At 41.6% G+C, this 22257-nt stretch overlaps 1 protein-coding gene across 2 annotated transcripts in view; it reads left to right on the top strand.

Annotated features, from left to right (window-relative positions):
- Positions 1 to 22257, top strand: part of PHF20 (PHD finger protein 20) — a 144688-nt gene that overhangs the window by 41180 nt on the left and 81251 nt on the right. The window contains exons 4-6 of one of the 2 annotated variants that reach the window (XM_087853609.1): positions 9709 to 9778; positions 13077 to 13248; positions 14933 to 15017. In XM_087853609.1, the coding sequence (XP_087709735.1) occupies positions 9709 to 9778; positions 13077 to 13248; positions 14933 to 15017 (327 nt within the window). The remainder of the gene's footprint in view (positions 1 to 9708; positions 9779 to 13076; positions 13249 to 14932; positions 15018 to 22257) is intronic. The other variant, XM_045805736.2, reaches the window with a different exon arrangement.

The following is a 22257-nucleotide window of genomic DNA, read 5'->3' as shown; positions in this document are numbered from 1 at the left end:
TAATTGTCTGATCCACATGCAGAATCTATCCTGACTCTCACACTGGCTGCCACCTCCACCCTCCCCCTCTGGCCTAAAGCTTCTATCATGGATCTTCTGGACCCTGGCTAGCACTAGCCACCTAACTAGTCTCCTATATCCTTCTGGACTAAGCTTCCTTTCCTCATCAGGCTCTTTTCCACTCAACAGCCAGTGGTAGGCCCTGGATTTTTTTTTTTTTTTAAAGATTTTATTTATTTATTTGACAGAGATAGAGACAGCCAGCGAGAGAGGGAACACGAGCAGGGGGAGTGGGAGAGGAAGAAGCAGGCTCATAGCAGAGGAGCCTGATGTGGGGCTCAATCCCGTAACGCCGGGATCACGCCCTGAGCCGAAGGCAGGCGCTTAACCGCTGTGCCACCCAGGCGCCCCTGGATTTTTATTTTAATTAAAAAATTTTTTTCTTCCTTTCTCCTTTCTTTTATTTTTATTTTTTATTTATTTTTAATTTTATTCTTCCCTTTGACCCTGAATTATTACTATTTTTTAAAATAGTACGGGACTTGAACTTTCAACTCTGAGATTGAGACCTGAGCTGAGCTAAGAGTCAGACGCTCAACTGACTGAGCTACCCAGGGTCCCCCCCACCCTGAATTTTTAAAAAACTTTCTTGATAATAATTTTCATGGTAGTTTACAGTTGTAAGACATTGAATATAGAGAGCAAAGATTATGCTGCTCTTTAAAAATTTTTTTTAAAAGAATTTATTTATTTATTTGAGAGACAACAGGAGCAAGGGGAAGGGCAGGGGGAGAAGCGGTCTCCCAGCTGAGCAGGGAGCCAGGACCTTGGGATCATGACCTGAGCCGAAGGCAGATGCTTAACTGACTGAGCCACCCAGGTGCCCCTCTCTTTTTTTAAATTCTTAAAAAATTTTTTATTGAGGTATAATTTATATTAGAGTACACAGATCTCAAGTGTATAGCTTGATGAACTTTTTAACATGGATACGTGTGTGTGTGACCTACACCCAGATCAAGATATAGACATGTTCCCACACTCAGTCACACAGCCTGCTCCATCCCCAAGGAAAGCATTATTTGTGGTCATGCATTTCAAGTGAGACTCATCAGCACGTTGAGTGCATTATCTAGCCATAATTAGCTGCCTGGCTGGAGAATGTGGAGAATCCGATTTACCTAGGGTTGGGGTTTATCCAGGCAAGTATGATGGAGGGAGACAGGGGCCAGGGAATTGGAAGGAAGTGAGCTCAAAGGACGAGATTTCCAGGATGGAAGTGAGGGTGAGGGCAGGCAGAAGGAACAGTGTAAGCATAAGTATTCAGGGCTCAAGGAATATGATGTATTCCCACAATCTGGAGAGGGAACACATCAGGAGTGCTGGGAGGTTGGGCTAAACAGGGAGAAGTTAATTAGGAGAGAGAGAGACATAGATCCCTCTTAGGAACAGAAAAGTGGTGGTGTTCATTCAGTCACCAAATATTTACTGAGTGTCTCTGTGTCAGGCCCTTTGCCAGTACTGATAGAGGGGCATAGGTTGCCTGGATGTACTGACTATTTAATTGTTGCTGGTGAGAAATGATTTGAATGGAGAGGAGAGATGAATTCAAGACATTTCTGGAGTTAGAAGTGTCAGATATTGACTAATGGAGGTGGAGGTGGTGAAGGGGTAGGGAAAGAGTTAAGGCATCTAAAACAGCACAGATTTTCTGCAGCTTAATAGTTAGCCTTTTGTTTTTCACTAAATACAACTTCCATTTCCATCCTCTCTCCAGCAAAGGCTGGGGATGGCTTAGAATGTTACTTTTGTGTGTAGAACTTTTGCTTCTGGTGCGTGCACTGAGCCAAGAATAGAGGCGCACTCTGATTCTTGAAGTAAATGCGTGTATATTTACAGAAAGGCTATTTTTATATAAAGTAAGAATGCGGAAGCAGCCTGAATGCCCAACCCCTGGGGAAAATTTAGGTAGATTTTGGGCTAGCCATCAGGTAGACTATTAGGTGGTCAAGACGAGAGACACCTTTATGGACCTGTGTCACTACAAGGATATTTATATGTGAAGTCAAATCAAGAGCAGAAGGCTCCTCACTGGGTTTAGTCAGAAAATCTGGATACTGATCTTGCTTACACCTTTTCCTAGTCACTCTTTTGAACCTCTCTGTTTCTGCAAATGTAAAATGGGTGCAGTGGTAATGACAACTGCCTAAGTGCTCCTGAGATTGTGGTAAAGATCCAGTGAGATCCTTATGTAATGGGAGTTCTAACCCCCACAGTCAGTGGTACACATTGGTTGTTAATAGCCCTGTAAGTGAGCACTGACCAGTTGGAGTGGGAAATCAGAGGGAAATTTTTATCCTTTCTGGTCCTCCTTTTTTTCCCTCTGTAATGTTTCTTCAGTTTGTATTTCTGGTATGTGTGGGGGGACCAAACAGATTCCTGCCAAGCACTGTCTAGCTGCTCTAATTTAAGCATGTGCACAGTGTGTGGGGTCGGGAAGCTTAATTTTACTCATAAGCAGCCAAGACTGAGCAGCAAGCCTTCCGAGATTTGAAGTCATTTACTGTGGGCAAGCCAATATTGTCTCCCTGTGTTAGATCTAGACTTTTCTCTGCCTTTCTGGACATGTAAATGGCATTATTCTCTCTCATTTGGTGTGAGCTTCACTCTCCCACAGTCCTCTCTTTTCCTTGGCGAAGACGTTGGGTAGGTTGGCTTATCTGGTAGTTTAGAGCAATGTTTCTCAAACTCAAAAATGTGAGGACTGGCACCTCCAACCTGTATACTATCTATGGATCCCACTTTTAGTAGCATTGGAACAAAATGATACTATGTTTGCTGTGATAAAGATGGCCCATATTATGGAAAAGCACGTAAAACATTTTTCATGGAGCCCTATGGACTGCTGACTCTGTTCACCAACACCTAGTGGTCCATGGACTGCCATTGGGAATGCTGTTGGGAAATAGTCATTTAGGGCCCAACTGCCCATCCATACTACAGGTATGGAATCTGTAAGGTTCCTGTACAGCATTCTGCGTGGAATTACTGTTTCCTTTCTCACCTTCAGTTTTCTGCACTACTTTGTCCTCTTTTGTGCTTCCCTTCCTCTGTACCTATGCTGATTTACTCATATTGCGACCTCTCTGAGAAACACTCTCCAGCCTGTCTCCTTGATCACCTGGAAAATGCCTCTTCATCTTTCAGAATTAAAATCAAGTGTCTCTTCTTCACTAGCATTGTCTTGAGCCCCTTCTCCCCCCACTTCTTCCTCAGCCTCTTTATTCGCTCTTGGCCCTAGAACTGATCTTTTGGTCCTCTGTACCCTACTCTACCTTAAGTAGTCTTCTGTTGTTGCACCTTGATACTTTATTATCATTACTTGGGCGTATAGACACACGTTTATTCCCCTGAGGATTCTGCAGTGACTATAAGACAGATACTGTTAGAGGTTTCTGTAGTGTCTTAAGGAAGCAGACCATAAACATAAATAAGTAAATGGAGGAACAAAGGAAATAATTATAGACTGGGGTAAGTACTATGAAGGAATCAAGTGGGAAGCTGACATAGACTGGAAGGAGATGGGGGCTACTTGAGATATTGTAGTCAGGGATTCTGAGGCTGCAGAAGGGTAAGGCTGTTGCCTGGGAAGAGTGGGCAGGGAGAGATGTTTCAAGTATAAAAGGAGCAGACTGGGTATGGGAAGGTATGTGATAAGTCTGAGGAAATGAAAGGCCCAGTGTGTCTTACAACATAGAGTCTGTCTTCCTCTGCCAGCTGCTGCGATCACACATCTTCATAGATTTGGCCCTGTATTTCCAAACCCTGGCACACTTCCTGTTCCAGAGTAGGATTCAGAAAATGTCTGTTGAATTGATGATTTTCTCCCTTCCTTCCTTCCTTCCTTCCTTCCTTCCTTCCTTCCTTCCTTTCTTTCTTTCTTTCTTTCTTCTTTCTTTCTTTCTTTCTTTCTTTCTTTCTTTCTTTCTTTCTTTCTTTCTCTCTTTCTCTCTTTCTCTTTCTCTCTTTCCTTCCTTTTCTTTCTTTCTTTCTTTCTTTCTTTCTTTCTTTCTTTCTTTCTTTCTTTCTTTCTTTCTTTCTTTCTTTCTTTCTTTCTTGTTGGCTTAGTGGACAGTTACACTCCTTGCTTAAAATAAGATCACCATAATAACCTAATTTACTATGAAGTTTAGGTTATCTGTCCTTGCCAGTTTTGAATTTTGGAAAAATATGAGTTTTCAATGCTTTTTGGCCTTTGGAAGAAAGCTGTTTTGTAACTAATTTTGTCTAGGTGCTGTGGTCAGTTCCCTCCATTTTGACAATTCTTTTTTTTTATTTAAAGATTTATTTATTTGAGAGAGAGCAAGAGCATGCATGCACCATCCGGAGGAAGGGCAGAGGGAGAGGGAGAGAATTTCAAGCAGACTTCTTGCTGAGTGCAGAGTCTGACATGGGGTTCGATCTCATGACCCTGAGATCATGACTTGAGCCAAAACCAAGAGTTGAACACTCAACTGATTGAGCCACTCAGGCACCCCTAATTTGACAATTCTTGTATGGGGATCTTTTTGTCTTTTTGACATCTGCAACATGGATATCATTGGTTTATTTTGATGATTCACCTTGATTTGTGTGTATATTCCTATTGCTGTTTTTGTGGCTCTAGGTATTCATAATCAAATCTTTTTAAAAAAATTTAAAAAAAAGATTTTATTTGTTTGTCAGAGAAAAAGAGAGAGAGCACAAGCAGGTGGAGTGGGAGGGAGAGGAAGAAGCAGGCTCCCAGCTGAGCAAGGAGCGTGATGCAGGACTTGATCCCAGGACATGATCCCAGGATCATGACCTTAGCCAAAGGTAGACACTTAACAGACTGCGCCACCTAGGCATCCCATCAAATCTTTTTAAAAAGTACATTTGGGGGCGCCTTGGTGGCTCAGCCGGTTGAGAATCTGACTCTTGATTTCAGCTTGGGTCATGGTTTCAGGGTTGTGGGATTGAGCCCTGTGTCAGGCTCCATGCTCTGTGGAGTCTGCTTGGGATTCTCTCTATCCCCCTCTCCGCCCCTCCCCACTTGTGTGCATCCTTGTGCACGTTCTCACTCCCTCTCTTTTAAATAAATAAATAAACAAAATCTTAAAAAAAAAAAGAAAGGCACCTGGGGGGCTCAGTTGGTGGAGCATGTGACTCTGATCTCAGGGTTGTGAGTTTGAGCCTTGTGTTGGGTGTGGAGATTGCTTAAAAATAAAAATCTTAAAAAAAATGATGTTCATCATTTGATGAACATTTATTGAATGCTTATGCATTCTACATGCAGAACACTCTGAAGGAAATTCACACATTTGGCAAACACCTCTCTTCATCTTTCAAGGTTCAGCCCAAGTGCTAAGTCTTCTTCTTTAAAGCCGTTTTCCTAACCCTCTAGTACCTGATGAAGAAGTTTGAAGCAGACTTCCATTCATTTGCTGCCTCTGAGGGAGGTGAGCAAAAGTAGTTTTGAGTAAATGAAGGAAGAGACTAGGAGTCGAGTGGTATGAAATGTACTTTAAAAGAGAAGGGTGTAGGGGCCCCTAGGTAGCTCAGTCAGTTAAACAGTTAAACGGCCGACTCTTGATTTTGGCTCAGGTCATGATCTCAGGGTCCTGGGATTGAGCTCCTTGTCACGCTCCGCACTCAGTGCAGAGTCTGCTTTTCCTTTTCCCTCCCCCTCTGTTACCCCCTCCCCCGTCGCCCCCCACTTGCCCACACTCACTCGCTCTGTCTCAAATAAATAAGTAAAATCTTAAAAAAAAAAAGAGAGAGAGAGAGAAGGGCCCGGGGCACCTGGCTGACTGTTGGTGGGGTATGCAACTCTTGATTTCAGGGTCATGAGTTCGAGGCCTACTTTGGGGGTAAAGATTACATAAAAAAAAAAAATCTTTACAAAAGATTAAAAAAAAATAGTGTCCACTTAAGTGCTTTTGAAAGGGGGTAGAGGAGAGCATGCAGAAACTTGGTCTCTAGCCCAGGTATGTCATAGGAAATATTGTCTCTTCTATCTGGTTCTGGTTATGGGGTATAGGTAAGGCCCGATAATTCTAGGCCTGATACTCCTTTACTCTTTTCCTTCCAGAGATCAAGAATGTTCTTGGTCTTTTTGTAGAGATGGATGGCGAATTCCAAGGAACCCACCATACTTCTCTTTGGGCCCTTGCTACTCTAGAATGCCTGATGTTTGGTCATCTATTTTGTAACTCCAGGACCTAGCCATTTGTCTCACAATATAAATTTATGGGGCACCTGGGTGGCTCAGTCAGTTGAGCATCTGACTCTTGCTTTCGGCTCAGGTTGTGATCTCAGCGTTGTGCGATCAAGCCTTGTGTTGGCTCCACACCCAGCGTGGGGTCTGCTTGAGTTTCTTTCTCCCTCTCCCCCTGCCCCTCCCAATGCAATCTCTCTCTCTCAAATAAGTAAATAAGTCTTAAAAAAAAAAAAGAATATAAATTTAGGAATGTTTGTTGAGTAATAGAATCAATAGGGAGTAGTTTTTGCCCTATGAAGTGCTTAGCATCTGGTGTTTGTATTTGCCATTTAAAAATCCTGTTTGTGGGACACCTGTGTGTCTCAGTCGGTTAAGCGCCTCCCAGGGTCCTGGGATCGAGTCCTGCATCAGGCTCCTTGCTTAGCAGGGAGCCTGCTTTTCCCTCTGCCTGTCGCTCCCCCTGCTATGTGCTGTCCCCCCCCCCCCCCCGCCGACAAATAAATAAAATCTATTAAAAAAATCCTGTTTGTGAGTTGAATTTGAAATGTTTTTATTGAGTCTTGAGCTCTTTTCTTCAAAGGAAAACTATTGAACACTTAAATTGTATCTGATAATCATTTCATACTCCCTTATTTAGGCAAAATTAATTCAAGAAGAGGTAGAAAACATGACCAGATTAGTAACCATAGAAGTGATGGAAAAGACAAAAGAATTTTCTTGGAAAGATCTCAGAGTAGGCAGTTAATAGAAAATGAAGTCAAGCTTTTTAGTACTTTCTATGAGGTTAGTATAGCCTAATACTAAAACTGGGCAGGAAGGACATAATATGAGGAAATTTGGACAAATCCTACTTATAAAAGAGACACAAAACTTGTCAGTAAAATACTAGAACACCAAATAGACAGTTATTAAATGAATGACACACACATCCAAATATGACGTATTTTAGCAGGGTAATGGTAACTTAAACTTAGGAAATCTGCTATTTTATCATATTTATAGAATAAAAGAGAAAAGCTGTATATTCATCTTGACAAAGTCTAAGTCTGAAAAGTCTCGAAATTTATTCCTGATGAATCCTTGGTAAGTAGGTGTGGAGGAAAACTTCATATTAAAGGCATTGATTAGAAGATTTGACAAACTTCAGACTTGATGAAATATTGGAGACGTTTTCATTAAAGATAAGGATGCCAGCTATCTGCTAATTTTCAACATCATCTTAGAAGCACTAATCAGTGTGATAAAAAAAGAAAAATAAATAGTAGGTATCAGTATTGAAAGTGAGATAGTATAGCCATAATTTGAATATGATATGATAGTCCACCTGGGAAATGCAAGGGAATTAATTGGTAATCCATTGGCTAGAATTTGAATAGGTTCAAAAATCAAAACAGTGTAACAAGGTCTACAGTGAGAATGATTGCTTCCATTTCTTTATCCTATACCTGCTCTGTCCTCTATAGGTAACCAGTTTTATTAGTTTCTATCCATCCTACTAGTGTTCATTTAAATACAAACAAAAACAAATACATATTCTTATTTCCCTTTTTTGTAACAAGGAAGGTATCATAAGATATGAACTATTCTGTAGCTTGCCTTTTTTAAACTTAACATGTCTTGGAAATCTTTCTATATCAATTCACCAAGTTTGTTCTCTCTCTCTCTTTTTAAAAGATTTACTTATTTTAGAGAGAGGGGCAAAAGGGCAGAGGGAGTCTTAAGCAGATTCTGTGCTGAACATGGAGCCTGATGTGGAGCTCCATCTCACAACCCTGAGATGATGACCTGAAACCAAGAGTCGGTTGCTCAACGAACTGAGCCACTCAGGCGCTCTTTTCTCTCTCTCTTTTGTATATAGCTGCATATTATTCTGTTTTGTGGAAGTGCCAAGCAGCATAAAAAATCCCGAAACCATGAAGCTGTTGGTTGAAAGTCTGCTCATTACATACTTCTCAGAACTTTCAATTTATAAGTATTTATTTTGGGGGGACCTGGGTGGCTCAGTTGGTTGAATGTCTGACTCTTAATCTCAGCTCGGTTCTCCATCTCTGGGTTGTGAGTTCAGGCCTTGCAGTACTGGGCATGGAGCCCACTTTTTAAAAAAAAGTATTTACTTTTCCTTACACAAGTTTTTATGTGAATAAATTGTTGTAAAAATTGAAACTATAGGGGCGCCTGGGTGGTTCAGTCAGTTAGGTGTCTGACTCTTGGTTTCGGCTTGGGTTCTGATCTCCGGGTTGTGGGATCTAGACCCAAGTCCGGCTCCATGATCAGAGTGGAGTCTGCTTGTCCCTCTCCCTCTACTCCTTCCCGCTTGCACTCACTCTCTCTCTCAAGAAATAAAAAAGTAAAATCTTAAAAAAAAAAAAAAAAAGTAAAAGAAAGAAAAATTCAAACTACAGGCAAAATCTCTTGGCCATTTCCAGTACATCTTTCCCTCGATAGAGGTTACTTTTGTTAATCAGTTTGGTATTTGATATCTGTTCCTTTCTGGCTAATATTTCCATTAGAAATGTGACTCCCAGCTGGAATGTTAGTTTGGAAACTAGAGTCTTATTGGAGGCTGTTGGGTACATGTTGAAGTTGGAAATTCTTTCTCCCTTTTTCTGTCTAAACAGATTCCATTCACAACACCTTTTTTGTTAACCTTGTGGCATCTTCTCCAGTACCCCTAATGGTTGTCCAGATATTAATGTTTCACCAGATAAAATGATTATTTTTGTAGGTAAAAAGTAGTTATCAGTGGTTTTATATGGTTTCACCTAATAGTTTTAAAACTTAATTGGTTCACATGTCTGATTCTCCTCAAGGGCAGGAGCCAGAACACATAGGTCTTATAATCCCTTTCAAGACCTGGAATTGACTGAGCAGATCAAAGTCACTTAATAAAGTTCCGTTGACTGATAAAGCTGAGCTGTTTTCCAAGGCAACTAGCAATTTTGATCTGCCCTCTTCTCTGAAATGCAGTTGGGTTTCCCCATCCTCCATGAGGGCCTTGCACTTTAGGAAAGTAGGGAAAACTGCCTTCTCCTTAGGAAATCTTGCTTACCTCTTGGTTACTGTTGACCCTTCTGGAGAGGTTTGTGTAGTCTGCAGACAGTAGGATGCCTGTGCCCTGTGAAGTTACTTGAGCAGAGAAGGGCTTTAGGCTAGCCAAGGGCCTAGAGGTCCTTCTTCAGACTCTTGAGTATATGCATTGGAGTTGCTAACCTAGGAATTTAGAGTTGATTCTGTGAATTTGGACTTACCAGACTTTTAGAAGATACTGACTAGTGCAAATTCAAAATAATTTGGGGTTTGTCCTGAGGTTGCCAACTTTTTATTTTGCCAAATAAGGATATTTAAAATAAATATCTAATTATATATTTTTTATAGTTAATACATACTCATGGTACAACATTCAAAACATACAAAAAGATATACATTGAATAAAATAAGTCTCATACTTCCTCTCCAGTTCCTTAACTATCCAGTTCCCCTCCCAAGAGGCAAACCGGGTTGCTTGATCATCCTTCCAGAGATAGCCCACGCATTTATAAACAGGTATGAATGTATTGCCTCTCTCCCCTCCCCCAAATAAATGGTAGTGTATTCAGTACCATTTTGCATCTTTAGTTGTTGGGTTTTTTTCCACTTTTATTAGAGACCTTTTAAAATCGGTACATAGAGAGCTGACTTAATCTTTTTAATGGCTCCATAATATTAGTAAGAGTATTAAAAACAGACAGTTACCACTGTTTTAATTTAAAAAATACGCACCAGAAATTTAGAAGGAATGTGATTTAATATAAAGAAAAGTTCCGCAAATTAAATAAATTCAGTTCTGTGAAAAATTAATTCCATGTGTTGGTCCAAAGACTTGTGTTTGAAAACTATTGCTAGATATAGTAAATCATTCAAGAAAGGGCTTTTGAATAGGAGTGTGTTAGGTCAGAGTTTGTTATTTTAGGGGGCGGCTTGCTAGTTTCTGGTAGACTGAACAAATGAGAGGGCAAGAGGAATATATATATATATACACACACGTGTGTGTATATATATATACGTATATATATATATACGTATATATATATATGTATAATATATTGATTTTATGTATTTGAGAGGGAGAGAGTGCACGGGAAGGGGGGAAGATGGAGGCGCAGAGGGAGAGGGAGAAGCAGATTCCCTGCCCAGCAGGGAGTCCACGCAGGACTCAATCCCAGTCATGACCTGAGCTGAAGGCAGATGCTTAACCACTTAACTGACTGAGCCCACGCATCCCGGCAAGAGGAATGTAATTGAAATATCCATGTTCTTCTTTTTTTTTTTAAAGATTTTATTTTTAAGTGACCTCTACACCCAATGTGGGGCTCAAACTCACAACCCCAAGATCAAGAGTTCAATGTGCCACCAACTGACCCTGTTTTATAGAGAGGAATAGGTTTAGGGAATCCTTTTGTCTCCTGCAATTGTACTTCACAGTTTGTCAGATCATACAATTAGCCTGCTGTCAGGATATCTTATGTTTGTAGCAGCTGTATGTCAATTGTATTGAAGTAGAGACACTAGTTTCAAAGCTGTTTATTCCTTCCGTTAACATTTTTTGGGCGCTTAATGTATGTATAGTACCATTCAGAATTTTGAAAAGCTTACCCTGTCAATCCTGTTGGAGAAATAACCATACAAAGTGATGGGGGCCTGAACTTGGAGAGTGACTCAAATTGGAATGGGTAGCTAGAGTCTAAGAGCTTTGGGATTGAAGAATTGACAGGACACCTGACCTTTGGGAAGAATAGGGAAAGCAAGATTCCTTTGCTCAACATTTATTGTATGCTCAGTATCTGCAACCTACTGTGATAGGTTAAATGGCAAGCAAACTGCCTTAGAGGTTACTAGTGTAGGATTGAAGAGCACATAGTGTACAGACACAAGGAAGCAGGCCTGTTTATTTAGGTAGCATATATTTATTAGGTTGGCGGGGGTACTAGGTGATTGATTTAAGAAAGGCTGGAAATGGTACAAATCCAAGTTATAGAGAGAAAATATAGATAGAATCTGAACTTTCTCAATCTAGAATAGCAATCTGATTAATACAAGTGTATTTAAGAGAACAATTGCAAACAGTATTTATTTTTCTTCATTTTTAACCATTTATTTATTTTTGGAATGAGCAACACAATAATATGGTTGAAAAATAAAGAGCATTAAAAGGTACACTACAAAAAGTCTCCCTGTCACTTTCGCTTCTTCCCTCCCGCACATACCCAGTTCCCCTACTGTGTCAGTTAGGTTTTAAGTACCAAAAGGATTTAACACAAGAAATTGGGTATTTACAAAATTGTTAGAAGCGTTGGAGGAGTGGGACTCAGGTTGCTGCCCTTAAGTATCAATTTGGAGGACCGCTGGAGCTGTGTTCTGGAGGTCAGGAATTCACTACTGCCAGTGCCACTGCCACCCGCAACACTTGCATGATACTACTTAGTAAGCCAGTAACTAGACATTAGATCCTTGCTAATGCAGACCAGTATATCAGTATCACCAGGGAGCTGTTTAAAGCTCTAAGGCCCTAGCTCCATCTGCTGAATCAGAATCTGCATTTTAATAAGATCCTCTGATGAGTTGCATTACATGAAAGTTTGAGAGGCCTTGCACTGGAGCACTGGGTTGGGCCACTACAGTTGCCTCTAAACCCACAGGTCTTCATGACCTTGATTGCCAATTGTTGGGGAGTCAGGGAAATGTAGTTGTTTGTTTTTCCGACTCTCAGTCTAGAAGGAGGGTGAACTGTTGAACTGTTGACCGTACGTACTTCAATAAGTAACCCTTGTTAGATTCTTGTGTAAGATAATTTATGCATATTTAAGCATGTATAAATATACTTTTTCATCTTTTTTTTTTGTTTTTTAAAAATTTTGTTATTAGAGAGAGCACAGATGAGGGAGCAGCAGGCAGAGGGAGAGGGAGAAGCAGGCTCGCCTCTGAGCAGGGAGCCTGACGTGGGGCTCCATCACAGGACCCTGGGATCATGACCCTAGCCGAAGGCAGACGTCTAACCAACTGAGCCACCCAGGCACCCCTTTTTTATCTTTTTTTTTTTTTTTTTAAGATTTTATTTGTTTGAGAGAGAGACAGAGCATGAGTGGGGGGAGCAGAGGGAGAGGGAGAAGCAGACTCCCCACTGGGTGGGGAGCTCAAAGCGGACCCTGAGATCATGACCTGAGCCGAAGTCAGATGCTTAATTGAGTGAGCCACCGAGGCACCCCTACTTTTTCATCTTTTAAAAAAATAAACAATAGCTTACCATACACAATGTTCTGTACCTTGCTGTTCTCATTTAATAGTTCATCTTGAGAGATATCATGACATAGAACCATTTTGGTTATTTATTTTTTTTTAACAGCTGCATGGTATTCTATATGGATTATACAATTCTTAAATTGGGGCTATCTAATACAATCTGGGTTGCATGGTCATTCTAATTTATTGGCTTATGTAAAATATAATCTAGTTGTTAAATGTTTGCTTCCTGCCTCATTTGTGCTCTGTTCTTGTGTGTATGTCATCTTGTTTTACTTGCATTGTAACCCAGTATGCTGGGTATCCTTCCTCTACTCTATGTGACGGAACTCAGGCTCTGAAAAGTCAGTTTAGTAATACATAAACTAAGTAATGTCCAGGTTGGGATTTGAACCCCAAGTCTGTGAGCCTCCATAATTTGCAATTTGACACAATCACAGTCTCTAAATGGTAGGCTTTATTTAATACTTTGATAACCTAGTCCTTTGGGAAGAGGTTTGAAAGGGTACTATTTTGGATATTTTGGGCAGGTATTAAAGGCATTTAACTTTTTTTTCTGACTCAGGTATCCAGCTCACATAGAAGACATTGACTACGAAGAAGGAAAAGTACTCATCCATTTCAAGCGTTGGAACCATCGTTATGATGAGTGGTTCTGCTGGGACAGTCCTTATTTACGCCCTTTAGAGAAAATACAGCTGAGGAAAGAGGGCTTACATGAAGATGAAGGATCTTCTGTGAGTATCAAATCTATAATGAGCGGGGTAAGCCATTGGGTACTTTATGTTCCAGCCTTTGATGTTCGGTGTGAAAGTCAGTAGCAGCTGGGGAACCAATCCTTATTTAGGCCTGTAGTTGCAACCCTGAGATCTCCATGGTGCATGGGGCTCTTGAAGAATCTCAGTTGTCATCTGTGTGTATGATACGATTGACGTGACAGCTCATAAACTAACTTGGTTGAAAAGCATTAAGGATGAATGGTGGGGACCTTATCTCTTTCTTTTATACCCCTATATCCCTTCAGGTCATTTATTAAACTTATTTGTTGTCTGACCATTTATTAAGCAATCATTCCATGTGGAGCCTCATATCATGGTCTTTTATAAACTTTTTTTTTTAAGGTTTTATTTATTATTTGAGAGAGCGAGAGTGAGTGAGCATGTGCACGTGCGCAGGTGGGTGGAGGGAGGAGGGAAAATGTGAAGCAGACTCCCTGCTGAGCAAGGAGCCCAATGTGGGGCTGGATCCCAGGATGCTGAGACCATGACTCTAGTCGAAGGCAGACACTTAACCGACTGAGCCACCCAGGCACCCCCTTTTATAAACTCTTGAGGGGTGCCTGGGAGGCTTAGTTGGTAGAGCATGTGACTCTTGATCTTGGGGTTGTGAGTTCGAGCCCCATGTTGGGTCTGGAGCCTACCTTAAAAAAAAAAAGCTCTTGAATATCATGGAATTGGACTGTATTCCTTTTTCTAAATTTCATCGTTATGCCTGGAGCACTTACTGATTTCAGAATGAAAAATGAAGTATTAGTTTTGAGTTTTTTTAAACAGGCATTGAGAAATCTGTAGAAATCCTGCTGCCTTTGGATCTGACTCAGCCCCAGATTCTGTTTTTCATTTTAACCCTGGCCAGGAAACTTGAACTCTTGCTGTCTGTGTGTGTCATTCCTCCCCCATCCCCACCCCCATTCAGAATTATTTACTGTTGAGTTGCCTGGGTGGCTCAGTCGGTTAAGTGTCTGCCTTGAGCTCAGGTTATGATCCCAGGGTCCTGGAATTGAATCCCATGTCTGGCTCCCTGCCCATCGGGGAGCCTGCTTCTCTTTCTCCTTCTCCCTCTGCCTCTCCTCTTGCTTGTGTGCTTTCTCTCTCTGTCAAATAAATACAAATCTTAACAACAACAACAAAAAAGAATTGTTTACTGTTGTCCAGTTTGATTGCTCAGTATTCATTCTGCAAACTGTATCAATGTAAACTGTGTGCTGGGAAAACAGTTTGAAATATTATAGGTGAATGTGTGCTTCCTTTGGCAGAAAACCCTTTAAAAATGTGGGTGGTATTAGGTGGCATGAATGCTGGTTCCCTTGGGCTGCGGTAGGTTCCCTCCTTCCAACTTGTATGCTGGGTGTGTTCCTAGTGGTCCTGGGCTCAAGGACAGGGTGGGGACTATGATCAGTGCTTTGCTATGCCTGCCCAGACCTCCAGGATAGAAGAGTCTTGTGTCCGTCCAGCCCTTTTGGTTTGCCTCCCAGTGTTGAACAGCAGAAACATCTTCTTCCATCCCGGTAGCCATCTCCCCTTCCCACTGTTGTCAGTCAGCTTCTCTCATGACATCTGATACTGTGTGCATCCTATGAAATTGGATTGGTAACAGATCTTTTTGTTTTGTTTTGTTCTGTTCTGTTTTAATGCTTTTTAGGAATTTCAGATAAACGAACAGGTCCTTGCTTGCTGGTCTGATTGTCGTTTCTACCCAGCCAAAGTCACTGCTGTTAACAAGGATGGTAAGGTGTTTGAGTTGTTATTGTTTTTATTCATGACTTGGGGGGGAGTTTGTAATATTAGAGTCCGATAGTGTATTTTCAGTATATATTTATTGCCTAGGAATCCTCTCCAAGTTAATCACTGTGTCAGAAATTAGGAAGAAATTATAAATGGAGATAAAGCTGGGTTAAAAAGAGGAATTTGATTTTTTTTTTTAAGATTTATTTATTTATTTATTTGACAGAGATAGAGACAGCCAGTGAGAGAGGGAACACAAGCAGGGGGAGTGGGAGAGGAAGAAGCAGGCTCATAGTGGAGGAGCCTGACGTGGGGCTCGATCCCGTAACGCCGGGATCACGCCCTGAGCCGAAGGCAGACGCTTAACCGCTGTGCCACCCAGGCGCCCCAAGGAATTTGATTTTTGCCTCCTAAATTTTAGTAATAGTTTTCCATAAAATAGTTATGGTTCATCCTTTACTCTGCTGGTAAGTGTGCAGGTTTTTGTCCAGGAGTTCCTAATATAATTGATGAAATAAGCCTCAATATTCCTTTTAATTATTTGTGAATAGCCTAGAAATGAAGTGGACATTAATAAACATTTCTTAAAAATATGCTTTGTGAGGGGTGCCTGGCTGACTCAGTCAGTAGAGCATGTGACTGTTGATCTTGGGGTCACATCGGGTGTTCAGCCTACTTAAAAAAAATGCTTCCTGGATGCAACATGATTGAGGGTGGTCTGTAATATCAAAGCCGCTAGGTGAAATTGGGGCCCTGGGATTTAGAACACTGAGTTGGGATGCCTTAGCCAGTTTAGAACCCGTGCGGTATCAAGACTGGCAGCATGATCTAAAGAGGCTCATTTTGCTAGTACAAAGGCAAAAGGAGGGTCAAGAAGGTAATATGCATGGTCAGCATCCTCACAATGAGAGAATAGACTCTGGGTCCGAGTGATACCTTTTACTGCTGTGCATTTTCTGTCAGGATGTTTGTGGTATGTTCATGATCTCTTCAGTGAATGTTTAAGCTAGTCAGGCATTTTAGTACCACTGTTAGTGGTGACTCTAGGGCCAGATTGACTGAATACAGTGAAGTTATTCCAGTATTCATTCAGCACTCTGTTGAATGCTGGACCTGGGGCTGACCAAGCCTTGTCTGAGAATGGGTTGAAATGGTAAAAAATGAACATATGTTTGCATATGGCAGAACTTTGTTTCTCTTTTGCTACATTCACTCTACCTCCACCCCCAGCTGTTAGGCCAGTATGGGTTAACTCTGCTAAGATAAAGGTTATCCTGAATGCACAATCCTCTTGCCTCAGGCTTCCAAAGCAAGGTTGTATTTTTAAAGATGTTTAAGCAGTTAGTGATACTCCAGCTCATGGTTGATTTAAGTCTTTTTGGATAGTCCTTGTTTCCCTAAATTTCTTTTATAATTTTGTGTTTGAAATAAAATCCCCTGTTATTACTTTTCATATGTATCACTTTAGCCTAAAAACGTATTTTAAAGGAAAGCTTACATGTATTAAACTGCCTTTTGGTAATTGACATGGTTTACTTTTTTAGAGTCTTATTTTCAAGGTGAACAACGTTTTCTGCTCTCACTGGATTTAAATCATATGATATGAAATATAGGTGTTCTATATGTACATAGATGTGTTCTTGCATGTCTGTTAGGTTGATTTATGCTGATCAATTATATTTTGCTCCTGAATAATATCCATTGGAGTTGTGCTCCCTTGGGGAAATGGCTGGCCCTTAGATAAAGTACAAGTTGTGAGTAGTACCATGGTAATTCTGTAGATAAAGGAGGTTGTAGAAAGGAAGCAACATTTCTCTTTTGATCCAGTGATGTCCCAGAGTTATGGAAGATAGAAAGGAGGCCAGGGGGGTTGGATGAGGAAGTGGCAAAGAAGAAAAGCCAGATTGTGGAAGAAGGGTTTGGGGAACCCTGGGAGCAGTCTTGCAGAGGGGTCGAGTGGTGTCTTGGTGGGACCTGTAGAGGCTTAGGAACCTACTGTTTGCATCTGAAATCTTCAGAGCCCAGAGCTGGGCATCATGGATTTAAAGGGAAACAAACAAAAACTAGTTCAAAGTAGTGTGAAGTATGTGGCCACCAGGAGGAGGGGGTACAGGAACAGAACAGTGCAGATAAATCATAAGGGGAGGGGGCGGGCACCCCTGTCTGCAATTACTGGTTGGTTGGTTGGTTTTGTATGTGGATGGGTCTGGAATTTTTTTGGAATAATAATTTAAGGACTAAAAGTCATTGGCCAAATTGTTGGCCATAGTTAAGATTTTTAAATGTCTTTTAAACTGGGGCAACCAGAGCTTTGGAAGTTGTTTTAAAAAATATTTTCAGTTTATTTCCTCCATGAGCTAAAACCATGGGAGAAAGAGTTCAGATAATGATTGTCCCTAAAACGGTCATTTGTCACCCTAATAATATTGGTCCTGTAAGCTCTGAATTCTGTCCAGTGAATTTTAGTTAATCGAAGGACATTGAATATGAGTGGAGATTTCTGCCAGAACCAGTTTTCCCCAGAGTTCTTGGGTCTGAAGTCCTTACTGGTCTTGAGACTAATTGGAAGGCAAAGGAGAAGAAGGGGATGGGGGAGGGGAAATCCTAAAAGTTAGTGGAATTGGAGGCTGGTATTATTGCCACATTGTGAATTGTGAAGGAAAGCTATCCTTTGTGAGAGCTCAGATCTGTGTCTGATTTTGGGGAGAGATGATGACTCTTGCTGCCTTTCAGTTACATGGGATCTGTTGGACAGTTTCTAGTTCAGTATGATTTCAGTAATCGCAGGATGGGGAGAGACAGTGCTGGGCTCTTTTTTCCACTCTTTCTCTGGTATTTTCTGCTCTGCCTCAGTTTTATCTGTAGCAGGGACCACTGCAGCCTAATGGCACTGTGAGGAGAAGCTCTGCTGGCAAGGTACCCCCTTTATTTCCTGTAAAAGTCATTCTGTCTTGTTGGTGCTACTAGGAGTAGCTGGGCATATAGTGAAGTCATACCCTATAGATTAATCTTTGGAAGGCTTGCCCTCATTTTCCTGCCACTCTTAACCTCCTTGGTGGTTTTCCCGAGGCTGAGCGTTGAGACTGCTGGCACTGGGAATCTGGCATCATTGAAACACAACCAAATGGCAACTTTAGAATTTCTTAAGGGAGTAATTAAGCACTTGGAAACTGGGGAGGGCAGTGCAATGTTATTTAGCTCTTTTCACCTGGAATAATTCTTTGGCAGTAGCAGGTAAGCATCATTTCATGTGAACGCAGCCACACGTGGTTAGCCTTGTTAGTCCCTCCATCTGTGTTGGAGTAAAGGATGGGATTCTGCTTCCAGGGAATCTTTGTTCGGAAGCCATCTCTGGTGAGTTGACCTCAGCTCTTTGCTGGGGCTGCTCAACTTCCCTTTGTTACACTGGGGATGGCAGGGCTACTTGTGTGTCAGGGCTTTGTGTCCCTAGTCATGGACCCTGCTGCTCTGCAAGGCATTCTCTGGGGGAAACTGAAAGTAGGTTTGCATTTTCAACAAAATGAGGAATTGTTCCTTCCTGTTGATCTGTGGTTCTTTAACTTGAGTGAACAGGCGAATCAGATCCCTCTTCCTTAAAATTATTCGTATTCTTAAATCACGTGTCCCCTGTTCCCTCAGTTTAATCTTTGGGCCAGTGCCTGAAGTCTGCATTTATAACAGGAGATTCTATGGAAATGGTCTCATTTCTAGAGTTTCTTGTTGAAGTAGTTACTATTTTTTGTCTCCTTCATGCTGTAACTGATCCTACATTTGAAATGTGGGGATGTTGGGACTGAACAGCTTTGCACAGAGATAAAAGGAAGATATAGGCCCACACACGCAGGTGCTAGCGTGGCTCTTACTGTCTTTGTGGGGAAGGGGTTGGTGCTTCCCTTGTAAAGTGATTGATGGATGGTAATAATTGGAATCACTTATTGATCCCTTCCTTTGTTAACAGTTCCTTTGCTAAGCAATTTCCATATCTGATCTCATTTAGTATTCACGCAAACATGAAAGGTTGTTGCCATCAACCCCATCATTTTACAGATGAGGAACTAAGCTCACAGAAGTTGCTTGAGGTTACAGAGCCCGTACATGAATCGTAGAGCTGTGAACTGAATGCAGGTCTGTGGGGTCCAAAGTTCCTGAACTGCAGTTCCCACAGTACCGGGCTGCCTCTTAGGGCAGAGTTTTCCCAAAATGGCAGGAGTTGTCAGTGGCAGGTGTTCACTGGGTGTGCGTGCACACATGCCTGATATGATGGTAGGGTGGGTGTAGATGGTGAGTACTTTCTGGAGCCTGGTGGTGTCTTGAGAGCCCCGATTGGGGGTCAGGATCTGGTCCCAGTCCGTGCCAATGATTATTGGCAGTTCACTACCTGTTCTCTGGGCTCATTTGAGCAGAAGGAATTAGAAGAAGGAATTAGAACAGAAAAGCATTTTTAGAAGTTGTTGGCTACAGAACCTAAGCCCATTAGTAAAATTGCTAAGAAGAAAAGATGGGGGAGGAGAAGGTATACCTGCAAACATGTGCATATCCCTCTGCTCACCCCCTGAGACGCATGTACAGGAACCTCAAGACTTTGAGAATCCATATTTGAAAACTTTGAGTCTCCTATTCATGGCATTCTGGAATTCTTTGACCCTTGGAGATGAGTGGGATAGAGAAAGGGCCCTTGAGTCAGAGTTATGGTAGAACTCAAGAACAGCAGATATCTATCCAGAGTCACCTGTGCGTCCTATTTCCTTGGTCCTACAGAAGATCAGCTTGCCTCGCATCTCTAGTTTCCCTTTTGCACCTACTGACTGCTATAAGGTTATCTGATACGCTGAGTTCTTAACCCCCTGAGGGGCAAGACCAGGAAGCTTTGTTTCACCTGGCATGTGTAAGTACAGGGGCTTCTTAAGGGAGCCTGAGGCAGGGGGCCTTTGTGTTAAGGATGCACTTATTTTTCTGTCATTTACATGTTATTTGTTAGATGTTATGTATGGTCATGGGAAAGCTCTATTGTCAGCCACCCACAGGAGGATTCCACGGGAAGACATTTATTTTTATTTTTTATTTTTTAAAAAAATTGTATTTATTTATTTGACACACACACACACACACACACACACACACACACACACACACACACGAGCTGGGCCAGGGGCAGAGGGAGAGGGAGAAGCAGACTCCAGGATCATGACCTGAGCCTAAGGCAGGTGCTTAACCAGCTGAGCCACCCAGGTGCCCCAGGAAGACATTCTTTTAGTTGTACAAGAACCATTGAAGTAAATTTGGGGCCTCTTTCCAGAAGTGAGCCTAGGCCACCATTGTCCATTGGATGTGTTGTTTTTTTCCTTCTGATTTATTGAAGCCCAAGTTAGGCTGTGTACATGATCAAGGGAGAATGTTTTGAGATGATCCCTTATAGTTATTTGGAAGTAAAAAGGGTCAGGGCCAGGATATTACTGTCTCAGGACAGTGATTCCTGAGTACCTTTTACCATAGAGTGGGTCATTTCAGAATGGCCATTGATGCCACTGTGTCTGTGGTTTAGACTTTAGGCTGAGGGACTTGAGGAATAGGCAGTTTGGAATGGTGGAAGAAGAATTGGTCAGAGGTCAGCAGAGAGGCTTAGGTTCTAATCCCAGCTCTGCTTAGCTCTGTTTTAGCTCTTTTTGGAACTCAGGGTACATCCCTTCATTTGAGGCCTCCATTTTGAGCCTGCCATCAGGAGTAAGCATCAAAATTGACCTCAAATAGCTGAAAATGTCCTTCTGGATGTTTGAAATGTCTATAGAAATGAACAGTTTTCATCTTGATGTAATTGATGCTGACTTTCTTTCTTGGTAAGGAAGTTGAAGAGGTATAGGCTTGGGTTTCTTGTTGGCACACTTGATATTTAAGATTTCATGAGAGTTAGGTTCTTAATACCCCCATCCCCAGGCTGGCCAGAACCATGTCATGGTTGCTTGTAAAGGGTGTGTTTAGAGTTCCATAGCATTGCTTATCATTGCTTCTTTGCTTGCCAAATAGAGACAGGAGCCCAGGCCTTTGTTGTAAGAACTCATTAGTCATTGATGAGCTGCCTTATGTAGAATCCTTTATCATAGCCTGACATCTTATTGCTTGTTTTAGCCAACTAAGCATAACCATATATCCTTCTATCTAGTTTGCTAGCCACTTTGTTCTGTGTTGGTGACACTTGTGACAGATAATCAACTTTATTTTGTAATTACCAGGAGTAAAGTTCAGTAGGTAATTATTAATTGTCTGTGGCAGTACACCAAAATCACCTGAAACACTTGTTAAAACACTCATTTATTTTTGTGTTGCACTCTGAGTTTTTGATTCAGTATATTGGGCGTGGTGCTGGTAACTTACATTTCTAAAAGTTCCCAGGAGTTGTTGATGCTGCTGGTCTGGGCACCATACTTCGAGAAGCCCTAGTCTATAGTGAACCAGATGCTGTGTGAGAGAGAAACTGGTGTGAGATGTGGTCCCTGGCCTTGGAGAGCCTGCCTTTGATTTGGGATCTGCCTTCTATATGAAGATAGACTAAGTTGAGGCCCTGCAGGCAAGGTACCAAAATGAGTCTTTGAGAAGTTCAGAGGAGGGAAAAATCTTTCTATCCAGGAAGTTGGGAAGCTTTTACAGAACTATTGTGGTCATTTGAGCTGAGTGCTTAAGGGTCAATGAGTAGTGCGTTCTAGGCAGGAAAATACTTTGATAAAGATGTGGAGGTGGAAATGTCACAAGGCAGTTTCATTGGGTGGCAAGTAGCTCATCGCTTTGAGTTGGTGGGTATTCTGTGTTGGTAATGAGAAACAAGGTTTGGAAAATAATTGGGCTAAGATTGCAGTGGACTTTGAATACTACAGAGTGAGGCTTTCATTAGAGGTGGCTGGCCATTGACAGGGCCCTATTTAGGACTGCAGGAGAGGTGGAGTGGAGGAGGGTGAGGTGGGTTGGGGAGGGGAGAGAATGTTTGAGAAGGAGGTAACTAGCCAGAAGGTCTCAGGCTTCCTTGTTACATTCTTTTACTGCCAGGGATTTTTTTTACCTTCCCTGTTTGGTGAGAAACTGATCTTGAAAACTGACTGATGGTGTTTACCAGCAGTAAACCATTACATGGTTACCAGTAGTTCACTGGTAATCTTGACAAGATTAACTGTGATTTTTTTTTTTTAATCCCTGGGACCAAAAAATAAAAAGGAAAAAAAAAAGGTAGGGTGGGGGGAGAGGTGGGTTCTAAGA

This window comes from Ursus americanus, chromosome 22 (genome assembly GCF_024610735.1).
Source record: "Ursus americanus isolate L20-20 chromosome 22, mUrsAme1.1.p, whole genome shotgun sequence".
Lineage (NCBI taxonomy): Eukaryota > Metazoa > Chordata > Mammalia > Carnivora > Ursidae > Ursus > Ursus americanus.
The sequence above is the reverse complement of the archived record's forward strand: the minus strand, read 5'-3'. Positions and strand labels throughout refer to the sequence as shown.